The sequence below is a fragment of the Bombus vosnesenskii genome, unplaced genomic scaffold (genome assembly GCF_011952255.1).
Source record: "Bombus vosnesenskii isolate JDL3184/JDL3185 unplaced genomic scaffold, Bvos_JDL3184-5_v1.1 scf7180000013788, whole genome shotgun sequence".
NCBI classification, from domain to species: domain Eukaryota; kingdom Metazoa; phylum Arthropoda; class Insecta; order Hymenoptera; family Apidae; genus Bombus; species Bombus vosnesenskii.
In genome coordinates this window covers 1,933,488-1,957,116 of record NW_022883218.1, presented here as the reverse complement: position 1 = coordinate 1,957,116, position 23,629 = coordinate 1,933,488, and the positions used below count along the sequence as shown (strand labels likewise).

The following is a 23,629-nucleotide window of genomic DNA, read 5'->3' as shown; positions in this document are numbered from 1 at the left end:
ATTCAGTGAGTGGAACCGATAAAGTAGACTTACCGACAGATCGAACGAGAAAAAGGGTTCAAAGTGTACCTCGATACTTACTCGATATAAACGAATAGGCATTGATCCATTCATTGATATATCCGACAACGACACGATCTTCTTCCGGAAAGGCGTAGACTACCGTGGTGCAATTAATCGGTGACATCGTACTGCTGGTAGTAACATCAGCCACATTGTTGTCGAACATAATCATCCCTTGCATAACTGTAGGTGTTAGGGGCGAGTCTTTCGCTCCTATACCAACCGATTTAAACTTGTTCGTTCGTGTGTCCACTGTGTATACGCGAGAAATATATGAATAGAGGAGATTGGTCCAGAAGAAATAAAAAGGAGGGAGAGAAAACAATGCACAAGTAAGTGCCAATAAATTATATCGACCATTCCTCGTATGGTTATTTACAAGAAGCCGACAATCTAGCTGAATCTTTACGCAAATGCGATGGAAATAATATAAAAAAAAATTAAATACAGCGCACATTTTTTAATAACATAATATTTTATTAAAAATATTTATAAAATATTTATAAAATTTTATAAATATTTATATTTTATTTAAAACATTATATGCTGCAATCAGTATTTACATATGATTATCAGATTCGATTTCGCGAATAATACTGAAATGAAATTTAATACAAAGGTAATCGAATCGCGGTTGATTTATTTTACAGATAGCGTATTTCTTGGCAAGGCAACTGTGATTTATTCGCAGGTACGGATTATTTACATGAGTATTGGGAATAACATGATGTATAATGTAATCCTCCACCAAATTGTAATTGCGTCGTATTATTATGCATGTTGCGATCAATGCGAGTATACAAGGGTGCTGCGTAAGTGATAGAGCATACGTAGAAAATTTGTTATCAGAGAAAATATCGAGAAAAGTATACAGGATGAATTTACAAATTGGAAGCTGTACATTAAATAAAAGCTGAATTTTATTCAGGACACAACTCAATTTGATTTATTTAAAATTGTTTTTATAGTGTACATCATTTAATAAATATTAAATGAAGTTCATGTGGCAGTTTCTGACGATACTTCAACGCGGTTATTGATTTCGGAACTAAACTTAATAGATTTTCTGCTTATGTGTGCATATTGAGTTCTGTAATCAGGATAGTTTATATTTAATTTTCCGCTAGTTAAGATGAGTTAAAATTTTTAATTGGAATTTTTAATAATAATTTCGCCCTTTTTTTCCTTTTTTTATATATTTCATGAAATAGTTGATTTCTGAATTTATTTTCTGGATGTTCCAAAAAAAAAAAACTAGACTCATTCATATACATGTCTGTAATAAACTGAATAAAATCTCTTGTATTACTTTAATACAAATTCTCAAAAAGAAATTACATATTCACCAACATACTACATATTGAATAAAATATTGTCTTTAATGTATTATAAAATTGTATATTATAAATTGTTTATAATACCATATAATATAATTGTTTATACTGCCATATAAATTCTCTGATAAATATGTATAGTATAAATCCTCCTATCCAAACTACTTTTTTCAAAGAATCAAACATATAAAATATATAAAACCATATCCATCCCACTATTTCGATACTCCGACCTTAAAATTCAGCAACCTTTAACAAAACATAGATCGCAAAACATAGAAGTGGTATCTTTAATACTAAAAAATCCTCTCGATTATAAAGTTTAACAATCTTAAAGATGTCAAAAGTTGGACAGACATTAAACAAAGTTCGTTCGGTGTCTTTGTTGGACAATCGGAACTGGCCCGTAAAACGCGACGGGTTTTCCCTGACATGATGAGTTGAAATAACGGTGAACGAGAGTCCGGCGCGCGGGGGGTCTGTCGATAACCCGTTCGACGTGTCGTTCACCCCGTGTTTTTCACGGATCGATGGTCCGGTAAAGGAGATACTGATACTCCGCGCTTTCGACAGGTTTTCAGTGCTCAGACAGGCCGCGAACGGATATTTTTCAGAGAAGCCTCACGCTTCGTGAATGCCAATGGGAATGGAAATTCGAAGTTCGCGTATTATACATCAGCACACGGCACGGGGGCTTTGTCACTCGCGCCGCAGAAATACGTGACATACACGTGGATTTCTTGATCGGTATGCATTGTGTCTAGGTAAGAACATCCACGAAGATGGCACGGCATCTCTACGTTCCTATCGGCAAGCGTCAAATTCGGGAGGTTGTGATTGTCGTGAGAATGATCCGGAAGCAGTGCATGTCAAGTTATGCTTCGAATGCTCAAGATACAATGTTTCTTTTTAAAAGAAAGATCTATGCTATATTTAATATGCGATCTATGTATCTAAATATGTGAACTTGAAAAATGAAAAGCAAATTGAACAATCGAATGTAAATTGACTTTTGGATACGGTACTAAGTATTATCCCATGTTTAAATATTTTATCTATCATTGCGAAACAGTCACGGAAACTATATCTTTATTAATTTTTTGTGTCGTTTTCATTTTTCTTTGTTCAACTTAAAGTATTTCTTGATGGAACTTTACTTACATGGCAAAAGTAAAAAATTATAGATATAATTTCTCGATTAAGAAAAATAGAAAAGAACAGCGACTTGAATTGATTTCTTCCAATAATAAATATTGTGTAAAAGAATTGAAATGATGCCTGTTTTGCAATCGTATAATAGTCTGCAGCTATTTGCTGATTGATTTATAAAGGAATATGATTAGCGAAGATGAAAAATAAATAATTAAAAAGATGCAATTAATTCTAAATTCTAAATTACTAAATTTGAAAAGAAAATTTAAAAATATAAGAAATATGTGGATTTTTCGTTTCCACTTTCAATGTTCTAATAATCGAATGAAATTACACTAAAGCTCTTTAAACGTACGTATAAATAATGAACCGCAAACTTACGATCTTTACAAGCGACGAATCTGACGCCTCCTTTTATTTGATTTAAAAAACCGAGGCACTTTGTCGCGGTTCTTCGTCAGACCGTTTCGAGGACACTGATTTACGCAAACGAGGTCTCTGTGCAGCGCTATTCTGTCGACGCGAGAAAATTTTAATGAGAATCAGCGAATAACCTACCGCGACATTTTGAATCGTCATCGATATGGTGAAGAAACCTGAACCGAGCGTATACGTTTCGTTCACGATATTGATAGAATCAATATTTTTTCATGCTTTTGAACAATTAAATTGCGTTAAGCGCTATTTTTACACCGTGTAATATATTCTCTTTGCATTGTATTTTAAAAGCGAATTCTTTTGTTTTTTCAGATCACATTGCGATAAGAAGAAGAAAAATAAATGTTACTCAGGACACTTTCAGTAGATTCTTAATAAGAATAAAGAAAATATTCCATTTCCTCTAAAAAGTTTAGTGAAGTTAGTGGAAGCTCATAGTTTCATATTATATATCTCTGAATTTAAACAGTTAAATCCAGAAATTTCACTAGAATTCATACCCGTTTGCGATCAGACGATATTTTGAAATTTCGAGATTTCTAATTAGCAACTTCAAGAGACATTTAAGTCTTACTTGAAAATACATCCGTGTCCTATGTTTCTATTTAACACGAAATTAATAAATTTCAATAAAATCACTAAATATCATTTTCAATGAAACTGGTAACATTGGAAGTTTTATTAAAAATTTAGTGATTTCATCTGTGCAATAACTTAATAAATTGTTTAATAGAAACATGTTTTACTTAATTTGAAAATTATACTATTACCGCACATCACTTCCCTTCGTGCTTGGAGCATCCAAAACTGAGAAAATTTTGAGAGAAATTCTACGAAATCCCTGTACATTGCAATCATCCATTTTCACTGCAGTTTATCTATCTCCCGTCCACGAGTAGTTGAATATTTTGATATTTGCGGATTTCGCATAAATATCTACCTTAGTTTCTTTTATGGATTTATTATACTGTCCTATAATCCTATTGCCATTTTCGGCCAATATTAAGCAATATTTATTATAGCAAATAATATTGATAGAATTATTATAGAGATAGGTAAGAGAAAACGTACATGTAGGAATCATATGAGGTGATAAAATCACCTCATGAGGAATCATCAAGGTGATAAAAATGTATGAGTGCTAAGATGATAAAAAAGAAGTTTCAGATGATTTTATTCTCTGTCTGTTACTTCTTCGCTGTGCTATTTTGATATGTTCATTTCTTATAAAGTTTAGTATATATTTCTATACTTTTAGGTGGGCATCAACCATTTGAGATTGATAATCATGAGATCAGAGCCATGCATGCGTGCTGATAATTTCAGTCTATTCACGTTTTCGGTTACCGATTTGTACAGTAACTTTATCAACATTGTTTATTAATAAATATTTCTTATTTAATCCAAGAATAATATCAAGATTATAGGATAACATAATAAATTCATTAAAAAAAAATAAGTCATAAGATGTTTATGCAAAAGCCGCAAATACGTAAGTATTCGAATACGTACGCAGAGAAGAGTATATAGACATATTACTTTCACTCACTTCTATTTAAAGTTTCCCAGATCCAAACTTATACACGAGAAACAGTTCTTTAACTGACACGCGATCAGCTTCGAAACTAAAATATTTGTTACTTTTTTCGCACAAAGATTTCCGGAGACTGATCTTTCGACGCGACCACGACACACGTGAAACTATTCCGGTGACATACAGTAAGCAAACATTTAAAACGCGAACGCTATCAGCACTTCTCGTGATTTGCACAAGCGGCCAGATAATGTCGGTGTTTCGAATGTATTCTCAAATATTTGGTTATGTAACTGAGCTGGTGCGATAATCAGTGTCTAACTACAAGGTTTCGGACAGTCATTATTTAGCTTTTGTACGTTATAACTCATAACGTAAAGTTGAAGAAGGAATAATATGCATTATATATTACATATTAATTTTATAAAAGAATTGAAATGGTAAAAAAGTAAAAAGCATTTTTTTTTTTAGTGAGAAAGAATTTAAGTATTTTGGGAGGAGTTATAAATGTTGCATGGAATATCTAACTTATTTTAGTTTTTTAAGACTGTGACAAGATAACGCTATAGAAAAATGATAATATAAATAAACAAATCTGAATGACTCGATAAATTTTTTACCATTTATTTTGCGATGATATCTATAATTAATGTCGTAGATAATATAACAAAATTGCTCTTCATTTTTATTCCTTGGAATTGCATTTCTCTAATCTTTTTCCTAATATAATTTTATTTACCTGAACAAACGACAACATGAAGAAAGAACGTTGGGAATAGAAATCATGCAATTTTCAACATAGATGCAATTATTTACACAAGAGAATAGAAACTGGTGATATCTAGCAACCAATAGATTGAATTACGATAATAATAACTTAAAACAAAGAGATTATATATAATCCAATATGCCTGACAAATCAGAATCATTGTAATGTGCAATGAGTTAACTAAAAAGGTTTCTATTATTCAAAAAAAAAATTTACATCGCAATGTGTTATAGATGTTTTAATTTCTTTAACTTCATAAAATTATAGAATTTAATTGTAACAAAAATAATGAGAAAAAAAATTGTAAATTAAACATTATGTTGACACAACGTTGGTTCTCAATGGGTGTATTAGTATTTTACTGTTATGAAATTTGCGATATAAAACAATATGTATGCATGGTATAATGTTTTAATGAAATATGTAATAAACTACAACGTATTACCCAGCCTTTGCGTATATAAATTTTAATATTGTTTTAATAAATTCTCGCTTGTGAGGTTGCTAAATATCCGGAAGGTACAAGACGTGCTACAGAAATGTATTCGTTTTATTAATCCGCACTGACATATGTACGTATGCTAATTACAAGTTATTAAATAATAAATCAAATAACGTAATTCATCTCGTGTAAGAAACATTAGCTATAATAATGAAAATATATTGGTTTTATCAAACGTAATGTTCTTTTGAAAAAGATGTATTAATTATTCACAGGATTTCATTTTTTTCTCGTAATCCTCCATTCATTTTGAATGGTTGCTCATATTGGAAGAGCTTTATAGTAAATCAAGATTTGAAGAAAAAGATATATATGATAAGTATGTTTAATTAATAGTATCACACTATTGTTCACGTATACGAATGGTATACAATTTAAATTTCCAAAAATGCATCTTATGAAAAATTACTTAAAAACTGATCCCTTTTACTACTCTGACAGACAGTTCTAACATTAACATAGAAACATTCTAAAACATGAAATAAAAAATATGAAAGCGTGGGGTGACTCAAATATAATTTCAATTCCAGGCAACCATTTAGTTTGCGTTTTAGTTGACGATTAACAAGGGATCAGCAGCCATTCTCGTGCGGACACGAGAAATCCTATAAAAAAGGCTCGTCGCTTAACAGACCGCCGTTCAACTGATCCTCATTAATGGCATTTGAAACGCGTGGATATCGAGAACGGAAGCATCTGTATTAGTATGCTGTTACATTGACGATTGTTCCGTCACAGATTGGTCTATCGGCCGCGATCTGCTATCATTACACGAGGAACGCTATGAACCCAATCTAATCTTGATTAGATTCATAGGAATGGTTTTGGAAATTTTGTTCTGCTTCGACATGCCGACTCTCAACGAGGAAATAGTGTAAATGCGGAAGATATCGACCAGTCGGACAAACAATTTTCGCGCTCGACAAGATAAATTCCTAAACCCTCTTCGATTACGATAAACGTACAACATATATCGTTTTTAGATCTCGCGCTTGTGTATGGAGGTATTTTTGAAATTTATGTAGATGTCCTTTATATATGGAGAAAGCGAATGTATTAGGTTATCCGGAAAGTGTCTTTCTTTTACAGACACGTCTTTTACAACGACGCATCTTTATACAAACATGAAACCTAATCTGTCAAACGTTGTAATTTTTATCTTGATAAAACAAAATGGATCATACGTAATTCGATAAAATAATATAAAACGAAAAATGTTGTGCATATATTATTTCCTTATAAAACGAAAGAAACTTTTCGGACGACCTAATATAATGGGCAAGAACATCTAGCAATATGTTACGTGAATTTTATACTTTTGAATAAGATCAAAAGCAATGAACTATTTTACGTAAGTTCCGTTTAATTAATCTATATTATATAACGTTAAAAGATCAAAAATATAGATTGCGTAGTAATTTTTGTATAATATTATATTCTGAATTCATAAGGTATCGTTTAAACACATTTTGGATTCTAATATTGATTGAACCATGTACTTACATAATTCCGAATAGATGATCAAAGGTATCTCCAGAATTCCGCTGAACTGATTAAACATTTTAACCGCGTCGAAGTTTCGTTGTTTTACGATCAAACGTAACGTTGTTTTATTGGCAATAATGATGCCCGCGGTTTCGTCGCACGTAACGCGTCTCATTAGGAGATTTAATGGGTTGTCGCTTGTTTCCCACAGCAGTTTATGGATCAGGTTTAATTGTCCATCTATCGGTCACTTCTTTCCGGAAATTAAACTGTATCACGCGTTAATGCGATTGTTAATTAATACAGAATCACGAACGATCATCCGGTAAAATTGATACTCTTGACACGACTAATAAATCCACAGTTTATAACACGATTATTTATTTTACAATTCCTATAAAATTATCATGATCTTTCGACGCAAAAAATATACATTTTTGGAGATTTCACTAAAATTCCCACGCTTGTTATGAAATTTATATTCATATGTGTGTGTCACTTTGCTTTTAAAATAGTTCAAGATTTAAAAGTTAAAATTAGAATTTCCATTCGAAATTTTATTACACTGTATTTTACAGACATTTCTTTCGGAAAGAATTTGTGTTGAAAGTTGCAAACATATTTAGTACATTTTTAAAATGTAGGTAATATTATACGAACTCGTTTTGAAACTCCTTTTTTGAAGAGCGGTTCAACAATAATTTGGTCGATAATGATGATCCATCATATTATTAGATTATCATTTTAAATACAAAATAATGCTTGTATTTGAAACAATAATACGGGTCGAAACGCTGCACTTCCAAATTGAAAACCATCATGGTAAATTGTTTCCATAACATTATGAAACGTCCATACATTACAATTGAAGACACCGATAATTGAAGCGATCGCTACGTATAAAACGCAATTTATATGTATATACAATATAATAGAATGTTTTGCAAATGATATTATTACGACGTTTTCTATGTTCCAGCTTTTAGCTCATGAAACTGCTAATCGTAACGTAATGGCTGCTGCAGTGTAGATTACTTTTGAATTAATTTATTTAATTAATAGCGTAATGAAATGATGAGTTTTACTTATAAAATATTTGCACCTTTATTGTGAAAATATCTTACACTTTTGGCGCGAGTTGCATGGAATGCCTAATTTTAAGTGCTCGTACAAAAAAAATTGTAAAAATTTCTCTTCGTGTTCTTTTCTCTTCTTTCGTGTATGATAACATAATTGAAAGGACAAAAGAATTCAAAGAAAAATTTTAAAAATTCGTATTATATCTTCTTTTTGTCTATTTATACAGTCTATAGATTCATATAGGTCATAATGACAACATAAGAAGTTCGTTCAAAAATAGGATTCTCTTTTTAATACAATGGAAGTTAATTGCAATATTCAGAAAATGGTCATAACAGCACTTCTTGTTACATTCTTCCTGAATTAATAGTCATTAGATCGAGAGACAGTTCCATGTCTGTGTTTCTTCTTCGAGAAAAGAACTTTAGATGCAACCCCCTCCTGCTGGCAACTTCTCCAAGTTTATCGTCAATCTTGTCGCAACGGTACTAACAACTTCTGGCCGGAGGGTTTGAACTAACTTCCTGACGACGCGCATCGAAACCGAGTCACCCCAGCGTTAGTTAGCTAATAAGTTTTTTGTCGAACATCTTCGCTATCACGGTGTGTATTTTGCGTCATTATCGAGAATGCTTTACGGACGATTTAATCTAAAACTTTCGCGCTATAACACGGGTTCGATGATTTTCAATGGGATCATACAGGGTGAAAAGCTTACCAACAGGATCGGTTAAAATGGTTGAAGAATTATCTACTTGAATGATTTTGTTGCACGAACGAAGTTCATTTGACAACGTGCTGAAAGTTTCAATATGTAACCTGATTTTCGAAAAATTTCTGACGTGTTAAATTGTGTCTTTGATGGTTAACGAATTGTGAAATGTAATTGTTTTGGAAGAATCACAAAAGAATTTCAGCACTATTTACTTTACAGATGAATGAATATATTGTTCATTGTTTAACTTTTATTCAAATGTGTGTTATTTTTTTAATATCATTTTCTTAGTCAATTGAACTGCTATTGATATAGGATATCGAGTATATTATTACACTGATATTAATAATTATTGTTTATGTTATAAATTAGAAGAGGACGGTATATGAAACGAAAGTAAAAATGTTTTTACCACGTGAAAATTGTTTATTTTCTTACTGGTTAAATCTCTATTATATAAAAATATCAATTTTCATTAAAAGAAATCACAAAATATTTCAAATATATTCAAATCATAAATAGAATTCAAGTTACAAAATATTTTTCTTGTTTTCTTAAATACAATAAAATTATTTTGATTACAACATTGGGACTATGTTTTAAACCTTAATTAAATCTCTATTGTAATAAAATAAGTGTTTTGTCTAGCATTGGCATTCTTGATTTACTACAAAATAATATTGTGCGACACACGCAACAATTCAGTGATGACCCAGACAGTGAATCAATTTGAGGAAATTTCGCCAGTGTTAGTTATCTAATCGGAATGAAATTATACCTGCAGCATATTAGTATACTCTCGTTACTATCTGTCAAATCTATCTCCCGTTATTGTCAAATTAGTTATCGATAGTTCAATCTTCGATATAACGTCTATGTAAGTCTCAATTGCCTGCAGGGTCATTACCTCTGAGAATAATTAAGCCTGGTCAGCGATAAAAATGAAAGATATGCAATGGATAAATATAGAAATAAAAGAAACAGCTGAAACATCCACTCTTTTACAATCTTCTATTTGTTTACGAAATTTATTCAACCGAATAAATTTAATTCGCGTAAGATATTGTTAATCATATTAATTAATCCCCTAAAAATGACAAATATATTTCGTCTTGCGTCATAGCAAAAGCTAAATCGTTCATGTTCAAGGCTATTTCCTACTATTCTAGGCTTTCGAAAAATCCGAAAAGATTCTGAAATGTTTATCAATATTCTTCCAATAAAAGTAAAAATAATTTCAAAGTTTAAGATAAATATATGAAATTGGCGTTTAAATATTATGAAACATTAATTCTCAAAAATATTAAGAATTTAAGAATATTACGAGCTTAAAACCGTACGTACGTTTCTTCGGTTATACAAATACATTTTCCTCGTCATGCAATTAATGGGGGCGCGACGAATAAAAAGCAATGTGAAATGCGCGAGAACGAACGTTAAACGTGTACCGAAATAATCCGGCGTGACAAACGTAATAACCAGAACGTGAAAGTATAATAACAAGGACCAGCTTGTTGGTATTCTTCGTGGAAATTCAACCGTATTTCCGTGCTATGTCGTAAAGTTTGCCGACGATCGCAAGTTCTTGCTAGGGATGCAGGAATTCTAGCCCAAAGGGCTTGAAAGTTTGCGCAACTGCAACAGTTACAGTGCCAGACATTGATACCACGACAGCTGTTCGATAATTGCACCTTCATCGATCAAGTTGGACTTGCACACAAATAAACACGACAAGGATTATCTCTAGACCTTTGTATTTTAGTCCCTCTCAATTCGATTTATATATTGATTAAATTTATTATGAGAGAATTTTTTATATTTAATTTTTAGATAATATTGGTACTGTAAGATTTGTTTTATTTAGTTTCAATTTTTTGTCATTTCAAAATTTTTATATTATGTACAAATTTTATATTATATCTTATATTGTATATAGAACCATATGTGATTAGTTACCTTAAAATGTTATTAATAGAACAAATAATTCGTTATAACATATTTTAATGCAAGCAACAAAAAGAAAATGGATCAATTCAAAATGAAATTTATTCCACCTTTATTCGTCGCAGTTGAAAGTTTTGCGAATTTCAAGAGGAAATCGATTTTGAAAGGGATTACTTAATAAAAGATTAACGTTTACCGAGCATAGAACAACGAAATTCTTTGGCAATGTGTAAACTTCCCGCTCACTCACGTTAAATTATTCACTTAACTGTTACGAGTTTTAGACTCGTGTTACCAGCAGACTTTTAGCTAGATTAAACAGTGAAAGTTTCAATGTTTAACTGTGTCATTGTTGAACGTGTGGTTCATAGAAATGATCCACTTAAGAAACAGCAAGTTGCATACATCTTACAACACTGTTTCCTTCTTTGTCTGATTAAATTCTCTTTATATGTAACTTTCCTATCGCCGTTTATTTTAAAACAGAGAAAGATATTCAGAAAAAATAGTTATAAATAAGTCTCAACACGTTTCCTTTCACACATTAATCAAGTTCATCTGATATAAATACACGTAACCAATAAAAATTTAGGATGACAAACAAAGAAGAAGAATATCAATTTGACCCAATATAGAATTCAATTTCTAGCGTGTTACAATTTTTAACCCTTGTCGATGTCGAGTTGGAACGCGCGAAGCCAGCAAATTCATTTCGCGTATCGATCGTGGGAATTTAATTTTGTCCAAAGGGGCCCGTTGGTCATTGATGAGTTCGACTTCGATTCCGGTTGAAAGCTAACAGAAAGGAGAGATCAATTATGAAGTTTGCTTATCTAATCGTCCGCGAGAGATTATGCGAACGGGAAGGATGCCGCGTTTTCATCGAAAACTTTGCCAATATTTTCTTTGCCAGTGAAATGAAACGACAGGAGGTGCCAGATCAAACTTCGCCAATGACATCTGATGGAAATGATACGATCGACTTTCCTGAGTGGCAGCATCCTGTCCCCCGTTGCCTTTAATTAACGACCAGTTACGACGCGTTATCGTGTCGGGTGTGTGTCTTCGGCCTAGTGCACCATCCGTGACTTCTCTGTGATCTGTGTCCCCGAGCTGGGCCCTGAAATACGTCCACAAGGATGTGTGGGTGCTTTTAATTAGACGACTGAATTATTTGCACGAGTCAGTAACACAATGCTTGTTTGTGGGAGAAAGCGGTCGTTAAAGCCCGCAGTCGAATGAACCATTCATGGAACTGATTTTCAGAGTTTTGCTTGAATGCGGATTCATGGTTGTTATAGTGACACCGGAGATCTCGTGGGTGAAATCGTAATCACGCTCTGTAATTATAATTGCGTTTTGTTTTGTATGTGGTTCTGTGAGCCAATTTGCGTTGAGCAAATTAGGGGACTTTAAAGGTAGACAGGTGAAATGTATGAATGGTTGGTTGGTTACTTAATTCTCTATATGTGGATTTTTTGTACACATGAGGAAGAAAAGTTATTTAATAGTGATTGATTATAGTTTTTCATTCTAACGAGAGAAGTAAAAACTAATGAATGCATTAAATGAATTATTCGATGATAAAGTAATAGAACAAGACGCGAAAAGAATATAACTTTTTAACGATATTTCAAGTCTATCACATTATATTTTGTATGTATCTCAATAAAAATATTATTATTGATTGTATCACTGTTGAAAGTAGCCTACCCAACTGGAACAAGTCGATTTTCCTTTCGATTATAATTGGAAAATTAGAAGAAAAATGAGTGGTTCAAAGTAATCTATAATATCTTTTACTGAAATTTTATTGATTATAACTTCTTAAAATGAACGGTCGCTTTATAATAGTAATATAACAGTAATAGAATCTTTCACCGTCCCAGAAAAACCATATACAAAATTGTTCTTCACAAATATTATCATAATCATCCTTCTCATGAACAAACCAAGCTTTGCATTTGTGTTTACCTACGCTTTATTTAAATTATGCTCGTCCACATTCTAATTTATCTTTTGCACGGTGTGTTATATTTTTTGAGCTTGCTTTGTCGGCTAGTTATTCCTTTTATACTATGATTTCTTGAATACACTGCGAATAAATTCATTTGTACGTTCGCTCGATTTTTGGTTCACTTTTACGTTAGTTAGTTACTCTATCGCTTTATAAGAACTTTTCACCTACCTTTTCTCCCTCTTTTTCAATTAGTTTGCTTTCTACGCTGCGCCAACATCTTTCTCCCATTTTATTTCTTCCTTCCAACGTTATTCCTCTTTGTGTTGCCTCTTGTTTCTCATCCATCGTTAGCTTTTCCTACTGATGTTGATGTATGTTTCGATGCGGTCTTTAGTTTATTTTTCTTTACTTCATCTCTCTGCAAAAGACTTCTTTCCTTTTTTCCTCTCGGATACCTTTCTACCCCACAAATACTCGATTTTCAAACTTCCGCTTCATCCATCCAACTTCTTCGAATTTCCTTAACAATCAAGCTCTTCTTTCATGATAATTAATCTTTCTTTCGGGTACTTATTCATTATATTTTCATCATCGGTTCTTTAATAAAAATTCTTTTAAAGTTTTTTACAATTACCTATTCATTTGTTAATTTCTCGATTCTTCAGCGAATCACAACCATCCGTGCAACATGAGTAAAAAATTATTCTTTTTGTTTTATAACTATAGATCTGAAACGGAATTCTTCCATAACAATGTTCGATAAAGATTCCATTATAGACAATACATTGTAGAATAAGGCTAATTAATCCTCGATCGGATAATATTTCCTTACTGAAAAAACCTTCCGACTGCGAATTTTCATGTCGATCTCTTTCTCCCATCCTTTATTCATTCTTCGCCCCCACTTTAATTCTAGTTTACAAAAGAAAAGGTATTTGAACGAGATCGAGTGAAATGTCGTTCTTCGATCGCTTTATTGCATTCAGCGTGTGATCGGGGTTGGCTGACTTCCTTGAGCGAAGAAAGAAAAAAAGAAAATAACGTGTGTGTGTAGGTGAGTCGAGGCAAAGGTACGTCGATAATCCTTGCTCGGCGTGGGTGTCCTTTCATATTTTAACAAGGTCGAACAGAGAATTTTAGCAACTCCCGACGTAGGTGGCGTTAAAGGGACCACGCTTCGAGAAAATTGGATTTTGAAGAGGTTTGATTGGATTAAGAGCGGCGACGATAGACACGCGTGGTGAAAAGGTAATTTCGTTCACTCGGCTAATAAAACTGGCACGCTTTTCCATTCTTTTCTCTCAGAGTTGGTTACTCCTCTGTGCTTAACGAATGGATACCTGCGCCCCTTGATATATTAGGCTAAGGCCTTGATTTTCTGATAGTTGGGAACTTTTTCTTTTTAAGTGCTAGGAAGTAGAGTCTTCCAGACGCCAAATTAACCAACTCTATAAATTGAAATACAAAGAACAAAATAATACAAATATTACTCATTGCCCTCATATGAAAAATAAATTCATAAAAATAAGTCATTTTCTTTTTCGGAATTGAACACTATGCATATAAATAACGAAATTAGCAATAAACAAATTGACGCAGTTAAGGAACAAAAAGAAAAATGAAAGACTGTAACATTTGTCTATTTCACAATGAACTAATGGATATTGAAAAAGGTCTACAGAGAATTTTAAAAATTTTTTATAAAAAATACCGCAGAAAGAAATAATAATTATGACAGTGCAATAAAACCATCAAGAACCAACAACCTGGCAAACCGCAAAGACGAAGCTTAATTAAACTCCAAATCGCGATGCTATATAGCTTTACGAAGTTTCTATTATACACAGAATGATCTCCGTTAATTTAGTTGTACAATGTCCCACAACAAATCATTGATTCCTAGTGGTAGCTCTTTAATTATCCCTTTGCAAACAATTCATACGTGGTACACGGCTCTAACGATATCAGACGACTGGTGTGTCAAAGCGAGAAACTATTGTATCGTGCTAACACGATCAGTCTAGGATCTCATTTACGTTCAATTCGCTAATATTACAACAAACTTGCGAATTATTCAATTTGGTCCTATAGATGGACGCTTAAATAGCCAACAATGAATAGTTTACTCGTGATTGGTCTAATTACTAAGGGACCTTCTAAAATTCTACCTATCAATTTTCATGTGATACTTTTGTCCTGTCACCGGACTCACTGCTCTGTTCAGACTTTCAAGAATGCGATACCCTCGAGCGGAAACTACTCAGAACTCCCCCTATCAGTTGGTCAATAGTTGTTATTACCAATAACCGCTATAAATTTCTGATCAATCCTCCGAGACGTGAAATATTTTAAACTGTCGACACTGTTCTCTTTAATATGTTATTGAGTTTAAAGTAAAAATTCGAAATTTAGTTTTAATAAATACTTTAATTATAAAAAGATAATAATCATTAATATATTGTTTACATAATATATTAAATTATATTAATATAATAATATAAATGTATTATTTCTAAATGCAAGTCGTATAGTTTTAAAATAAAGTAAAGTATATAATGAAAGATTAAGTTTTAAAAATAGATTGTCAAGTAATCGAATTCTATATGATGAATTGTGTTTCGTACTCAGACAGAAACCCCTTCAATAAATTAAGTCAAGTGTTATTGAGCCTCGGCAGAAGCCTAATTTTCTCTAGATTGAAACACATCCTCAAGGATTTCGATCCCTTATGTAGTGGAAAAGTTTGAGTGGAACGATTTGTTCTCTTTCTTTCAACCTTTAAGAAGTACTGGATGGTTTGGAAGAACATCTAATCAATATAATTACACCAAAACATAGGTAGGAGGAAAAAAGAAATTAAATTGAAAAAAAAAAACTAAAAATTCATTATTATAATAATTGAATTCTGTCATCGAAGCAATTCCAGAAATTGTCACAAACTAAGAGATAAAAGAGAAGAGGGATGAATTCGCTGACTCGAGTCCAGCTTAATCACGATGACAAAAGTGGGATCGGTAATTTCGTGCGTTGTATTATACACGCCTCGGCGACCAACTCATTAAAGCCACGTAACCGGAACTTGGAATAGTGCTTCGAAAGCCAGCGCGGAAACTTAGAGAGCTTTCGTCCAAGAACAGTTCCGGGGACTCAACTGCAGCCTAGGTGTATGCACCTATAATTACGCGGCTCCTGGATGCGATACAGCTGGAGGCTTTCACAGCGACCCTCGTCTCTTCCTGTGTTGATTATCTTCGAGTAAATCGAGTATCTCGCGAACGTCTTTCCCTTAGTTTTCAGCTCCTACCCCTACTGTTCCCATTACTACCTTTTGTTGTTTAAAACGCTTTTCGAGTCTAAACCGAAAAACCACCGAGGGCATGCGATTATTTGTTTCAAAAGTTCCTTTTTCTCGGATTGGATTGCGTTCAGAATATTTGACGTAGGACAAAAGGATTTTTAAAAATTAAAGTTTTTAATGTTTTATTCGATTGTAGTTTAGGAAAAAAGGTAAACATTGATGGGGATAAAGCAGATAATTAATTTCTTAAGAGATTCAAATGAAGTAATATTTTGATGGATGTATGTATAAAGGTAATGAATACATTACATACACTTAACAGTAGTAGTAATATACTATGAATAAGCAAGTACATGCCGATTTAATCAGAAACTATCTTGAATTAGGTTTCAGTAACACAAACTGATATAGCTGAATAAACCTTTCTAGATATAATACATCACCATAAATTTGTGTATTCAACTTTATTCAAATTTATGTTTCAAAAGCTGTATTATCTGGGAGTTAAAGTGACAGCTTTATCAAAATCAGACAATTTCTAAGAAGAAAAGAATGCTCAGGAAGTTACAATGAACAACAACTGATATATTCTTTCATTTATAAAAAATTTATCACACCTTTCATAATGTAAAATATTTCATAACTAAAGTAGTTAAGTTAGTATTTTTTACGTAAAATATTTTAAAATATTTCTAAAAATTTAGACGGGAATTTGAGACCTGTAATTTTACTTTAGTTCGTTGATCCTTGTCCTCTCTTTGTCTGACCACTTAGCTGTCAGAAATTATCTTGCGAAAAGTGCTTCTATTTTACGGCTAAAGTTAATTAACATTTAACCAGCAACAGTAGAAGCTACATAAATATGTGTCCTCTTGCAGATGTAATTACGTAATTCTGTAATAGAATGTGAACTCGTGTTCTAGGTCCTACCACGTTCGTCCAAACCTTCTTTCTTAACATCGATTAAAATATTTAAAGTACCACGCATCTAATTTAAATTTGAAGCAGAAATTTAACAGACAACGAACTTCTAAATAAAAATAGGTTGATAGAATTCTGAATAGAGCTCTGACGATTTGATACATTTGAAGTTAAAGTCAAAGTTCAATTTGGTACAATTTGTCACTGTTGAGTTAACATTGTACAGAAAATATAAATAATCATAAAAATATATGATTTTCAATACCGTTTAATTTGTTATGCAACAAAGAAGGTAGTTTGTCTATTAAAGATTTTATAAAAAATCATCAAATATGAAGTTTGTATTAAAAATAAAAGATGTCCTAAAACTCATGAGTGTATACACATATATAACTCAATATTATACAGAATTAGGAGCGAAAAATTAATCGAATTGATATAACGCATACTTCTGGAAAAGGAGCTTTGGCATTAAATCACATCAAACGAATTAGACAAAAAAATAAATTTTTCAACAAATAAACTGGAGCGCAGGTTTCGTGCGTCCATGCTGCGCTGGATGAAAACATCAAAGCTAAACGTATTAAACGCAACTCTACAACTAATGCGAAAAGTGGCTCGAGTACGAGGTTGTTTAATATGATATTCCAAAGACTCTCTCCCCATCGTGCAAATGTATTCAAATGAAATTAAACGAGTTACGAAGAAGTGGCTAAACGTGATAAAAAAGGCAGAACTCTTGGATAAAGGGATCGTCCCTTTTTCTTTTTTCTTTTATTTTTCTTTTTTCTTTTATTTTTCTTTTTTCTCTCTCTTTTTCCCTAGTCTGCTCGAGCATCTGGAAAGAAAGTACCCGAAGCAAGGCAGAAAACTCGCGACTGGAAGCGTCCGAGTGAATAGAATTCCAATTAAAGCTTTCAAGACCCACGGAAGAATCTTTGAAATTCAAGTTCCGTGATTCAATTTTGTCACACAATTCGTCTCAGCTGCTAGCTAATTAGAAATTTTCGGGGCTGAAACATTTCATATTTTCTCTTTCATTCGTGAACACAATACCATTGGCAGAGAATGTATTGGGACTTGAATTACTTTGTTTCCCATAACGACGCCGCTATAAAACTAAGATAATATGAATTTATTACAATAGTATGTTCAATAAGAATCTTTACTTTTTTCATCTAAATTTACGCAGTGATTATACTTCGTTTATATTTTAATTCAAATATTTAGTGATTTAAATTTAACTAAATATGAACAAATAAATTAAAGTTAGAAATACTGTACATTAAAAATATTGATATTGAAACCTATGTATATTGATTAAATCACGTAAAATCACGTAAAATTGACAGTTATTCAACCTGACAAAAATATCTTTGTTAAACAATCTTCAACATGCTAACCTTTTTAACATCCAATATAATACGATGTTAAAAATTATAATAAAATTATCAATTATGTAAACGGCTAATGTTATTTAAATATATGTACTTCAAGCAATATTTGTTTCTCTATATCCTATTAGCATAAGTTTCAATCATACAATATTCAAAAGCGCTCCTACTAACCACTTTCCTCTTTAATGCCTCACACTTATCACTCAAGAAAAGGGAGAAAATCAGCCAAACTATCATCGAACGAATCTAAACCGTCGAATGCATACATCATTTCTTAGTAATTAACAAGATTCATTCGCTTCAATATTTTATTTCACTTTAATAAACTTCCTTCGATTCGAAGTTCTGCTCGTTTTCGCGAGCTGTTCCTTCAGTTCTATTCTTCCTTCATCCATCCCCTCGATGCTTTTTCCAGTGGCGACGCGAGCCCGTTTAAAGGAATCAGTGGACGGGAAATTAGCTCGGTGAAATCGCTTTCGAAGTTCCGAACAACGAGAGGCTCCCTTTGTCGGTGGTTCAATCGCGAACGTGGAACAGACCGTTTTATCTCGTCGAGTTTCTGCTTCACGACGACGTATTCGCTCGTTATCGCACCCCGGAGGATCATCGGGGGCACGCGTCGTCAGAAGATCGTCGTCGAATTAATTGGCCGAGCCAAACGATAAATATTTGAAATGAAATAGCATAGGATGGGGACGAGAATATCGCCGACACCTCGGCCGGAGCTGAGTAAATTTGCTTGATGATTAATTAAGGAGCGACGCTGACGGGTGGGTGCCTCGGTTCGAGTTATATGGTTATGTTTGGATTCCGTGTGGACCTAGTTTCCATATTTATTGGAACATGTATGCAGATGGTTATAATTTGTGCGCTAATCACGAAGAAGAATAACAAAAATTCATTTGTTGAAATTAAGGTTCGTAAGATTGACTGGCTGCGAATCATGGTGTTGTAAGAGAAATCGTCATAAATCTTAATTACCTTAGTTTAATCACTGTAATTTAAGAAAACAAAGGCTCTACGAGAAGCTGCTATACCAGACCATAAAACTCATTTCAATTATGTATACTTGCGTCAAAGTCTATATAAATTACACAGACTCGGTCAGTTCAAAAAACCACATATTTTAAATGTATCTCACTTGAATCCAGAAAGACCCTATTAGCCAAAACATGTTTTGTTACTTAACTAAACTTGAAAAAATCTTACATTATTTTAAAATATCCTGACTACAAATTCAAAGTCCGTAAAACCACGATTAAGAAACTTGATCCTTGAACCTTGATTTTCTTTCGCTAAGACGAAACGTGGGGAAAAAGTTTCATGTGGGCAGGCGAAGCACAAAGAAACGACGATTTTGTTCTGTCGGCTCATTATTAAAAGCCACGGTGTTGTGAACACGTCTCGTGACGTTCAAGTCGTGTTTCGTATGGAAGTTTTGTCGAGCAGGCCGAAAAACGAGAGACGAAAGCACTTAGGGAAAAATTCTAGTGTACCTCGGCGCGTATTGTTTACTCCGAGCGGGGGTGGCTCCGTACTTCTTTTCCAATTCACAGAGAAACGTATTCAGTGCGAAACAAGAGAGGAAGGGTAATGCATCGGATCTTAATAACGAGAGTATGGATGGCGGCGTAATTGTCTGAATTAATTTGGAAATGCACAGGTTGTTCTATGGGACCCTATCGATGTGACTCCTGTGCTTGTGGATGTACAGATAGTTGTCACATAAACCGGATGAATGTAGAAATTGTTTGTCGAAATACTGAGTTTCGTATAGGAGCAACTGTTGAAATTAGAATTGAACATCCATCAGCTTCGAATAACAATGAGATTCTATATGTTGAAATATTAATTCCTTGACAGTTTAATGTGATAGATGAGTATGGCATTCGTAATGCTATATTATTATTGTTATTTATATGTTAGATATTATTCCACTTATCATATTTTTTTAAAAAAAATTATAAAATAACTTGTCATATGCATGTGGTATAATTGACATTTTTTAATTTTATATATAATTTAAAACTATAAGATATGTGTAATTAGGAGATTTATAGAAATTAATGATAACTTATTAATACTAGTTGAATAAGTTTTAACGAAGAGTTTGAGTAATTTATGATATCTGGAAAAAATTTTATTCTTAATGTTAGACTTTCTGCCTGAGTTTTCTCGCACTCGTTCGAACAGTAGTAGTAACGTCCTATATTGGTCAGACATGGCGTCGAACTATTTCTGCCTGAAGTCTCCGCAATTCACTATTACTATTAATAATACCAATTACACGTACCATGTTTCTGAAGTAATGGCAGCTATGCTATCCTGGACAACAGAGATCGACGTCTGTCAGATATCTCGTTTTCCAGCATCTGCCGAGTTTCAGTGATAGTACATTGCAAGTCTTTGCAGGGAATTGAATATCTCTTCACTCGTACATTGACGTAGAAAAGAACAAAACCAATTAGCCTAAGTATATTCAGATGAAAAACGTATTTTTGCGAAAAATTTTAATCAACTCGCTCCGTGACTGTCTTAGTTTCATTTTTGAATATTGGAATATTGGAATTTGAATAGTGTTGTTCTTTCATTATCTTAAGCTATCGTATCAATGAATTCCTTGTTAGTATCACTTTTTTAGATAAAACGCTGAGAATGTTTTTTTATGTATATTTATTTTTCACTTTACCATAATTATCTTATTTCATTTTGCCAAATATTTCTAAGCAATTTTCTATAGAATTCACGGTTTTGAATGTGGATTAAAAGACACATACATAATGTAGACGTATTAAATATAACTGTACTTCAATCCCTGTAATTATTAATACACTGTATGCTCATGTATCGAAATACACTAAAATAGAAACCTCTACTTTCTTATACATATTCAAATATTCATAATTTCCGATACCAATAAAATTGTTATTCACTTAGCATACTTAGGGTGGGCATAAATCGATGTTTTGATTATAAAATAAAGTTGATACTTACTAACGACGTTATGGAGAAAACTGACTTACACTTTGTTTTGAAGACTTGATTACTTGCTTAAAATTAACACACATTTTGTGATTTATACACAAGAATGTGTACGCGGAACAGATCATATAGCGGTAACAACCAGAAATTAATAGTATTTAATTCTAACTCAATTCTTCTCAAATAATATTATTCAAATTCCAGCACCATAAACTCATAAGAATGCCCTGCGGCGACCTAAAAGATCCAATTTATCATATCTCTACTACTCCCTCCTAAAATCAATTTTTCCTAATTCAAGGAATCGACTTAAACGGAACAAAAGTCTACTAGAGAGCTACTTCTTGAGACAGTTCGATTCATTTTCTTCACACAAAAGAACGATTCACCGTGGCGACGGGGATGTCCCATTTCATGCACGACAGCAAACAATGGTTGGCAATTATCAGAACGCAGAGGTCCTCCGTTGACCGATCGTTGACCGGGTTCCAGAAACCGTATCACGCTTTGAGCAAGGACGCCTACTGCATGTGGACTCCTATTTTCGGTGGCCGCAACACGACGTGCGCCTCTCCAGTTTACAAATCCTACGCTATCGATTTCCTATTAGCATTGGGTAAACCGCTAACGTTATTAGCCAAAACTGGAAAGCTGGTAGTCGTGGACTAGCGCGGACCAGATACCGATATAAGAGTTGTATATATAGAGATATACATACATGTATATAAATCATAAAGCAACGCGATATCGGTGTTACGTTAACCTTAATTACGTTCGAGCGTTAATGTTCGCATTGCTAACGACTTTGGTTACACTAATGCCTCGCGTTTGTGCATGCGTATGTAATGTGTCAGTGCGGGCCTAACGGAGCATGCTAAGGTGGAGAATCGTGCATCAAGCAAGCGTGTGTGCCAGTGTGATAAGGAAAGTTTCTAAGTTTGCTGAAAATCAATTAAGAAGGAATCACAGCAGTAAGATTATTCTGAATTTAGTTTTCTTCTTTATGTATATTGTGGTAGAATTAAGAATATGTTCTGTTTACTGATGTCAGGAATATATTTATAAAAATTGTTTAGAATTACTCTCGTTTAAATTTGATAAGAAAGTAGATCATTTTACTGCTGTAACCTCCTTTTACGAAAAATATTCTTAACGAAACCTAAATTTAAAAGTAAGATGAGAACGCCAAATTCATACGATGGAACTCAGTCGGAGACGATTAAACACGATATTGTGTAAATGTTTAATTTATTTCAGTAAATGTACTTAACAATTCTATGTAATATTTATTAATTTGACGGTAATATAATGTGGCACACAATGTTGAATCCTTTGCACTTGATAGTATGAAACATTAGTTCAAATATTTATGTATAAAATTAGAGAAATTTACATCATCTCTTTAAGTTATCTTATGAAAACTACGATCTTCTTTCGAATTCCTAAATTTCTTTTTTATTTTTGAATTTAAGTTTGTTTTTATTTCTAAGTTTCTATTTTTATATATACCATCAACTTTCTTCATAGACGTCGAATCAATTTGGCGTGTATGTATATAATAGCGCAACAAAGACGGTGAGAAATAGTTCGAACGATACGTTATGGAAGTTAGTTTGTCCTGGAACAAGTTCTGGAAGAGGAAGCAACTAATACTTGTTACTCACCGTCGTTGTTAGTTCTGGCTCGCGGCGGGGATGAGCTGACCGTAGGGAAATTCCGGGAGATGTTGTCCCTAGGCTGAGATTGTGGCCCTTCGAGGTTCGGACTAGGACTGAACTCAGCCCTGAAGTCCGCCCTGTCGAATCCCTCCTCAAATTGATGCATCAAATCCACCTCGTCCATTTCCACGTCGCCTTGGTATTGTTCTTTCAACACAGCTCGTGGTACTGTAACCAGAGGAATGGAATGAATCGCGGTTAATGAGGTTCTAACAGTAAATTCAAGCTGAATGAGAAACATAAGAAACTCGAATTTTTCACGCATTTTCGGGGTTTCATTTAGCAGCAGTGAAATCCTCTACTGAAACTCAGCCACTATGCTTATGCGCACTTCTTG

The 23,629-nt window shown here is 33.2% G+C and overlaps 1 protein-coding gene across 5 annotated transcripts in view; it reads right to left on the bottom strand.

Moving 5' to 3' along the window:
* Window positions 1-23,629, bottom strand: part of LOC117238943 (protein eva-1) — a 336,187-nt gene that overhangs the window by 5,414 nt on the left and 307,144 nt on the right. For 4 of the 5 annotated variants that reach the window (XM_033504147.1, XM_033504148.1, XM_033504146.1 and 1 more), the window contains 2 exons: window positions 23,239-23,460; window positions 82-315 (listed from right to left, as the gene is read on the bottom strand). In XM_033504147.1, the coding sequence (XP_033360038.1) occupies window positions 82-315; window positions 23,239-23,460 (456 nt within the window). The remainder of the gene's footprint in view (window positions 1-81; window positions 316-23,238; window positions 23,461-23,629) is intronic. The other variant, XM_033504150.1, reaches the window with a different exon arrangement.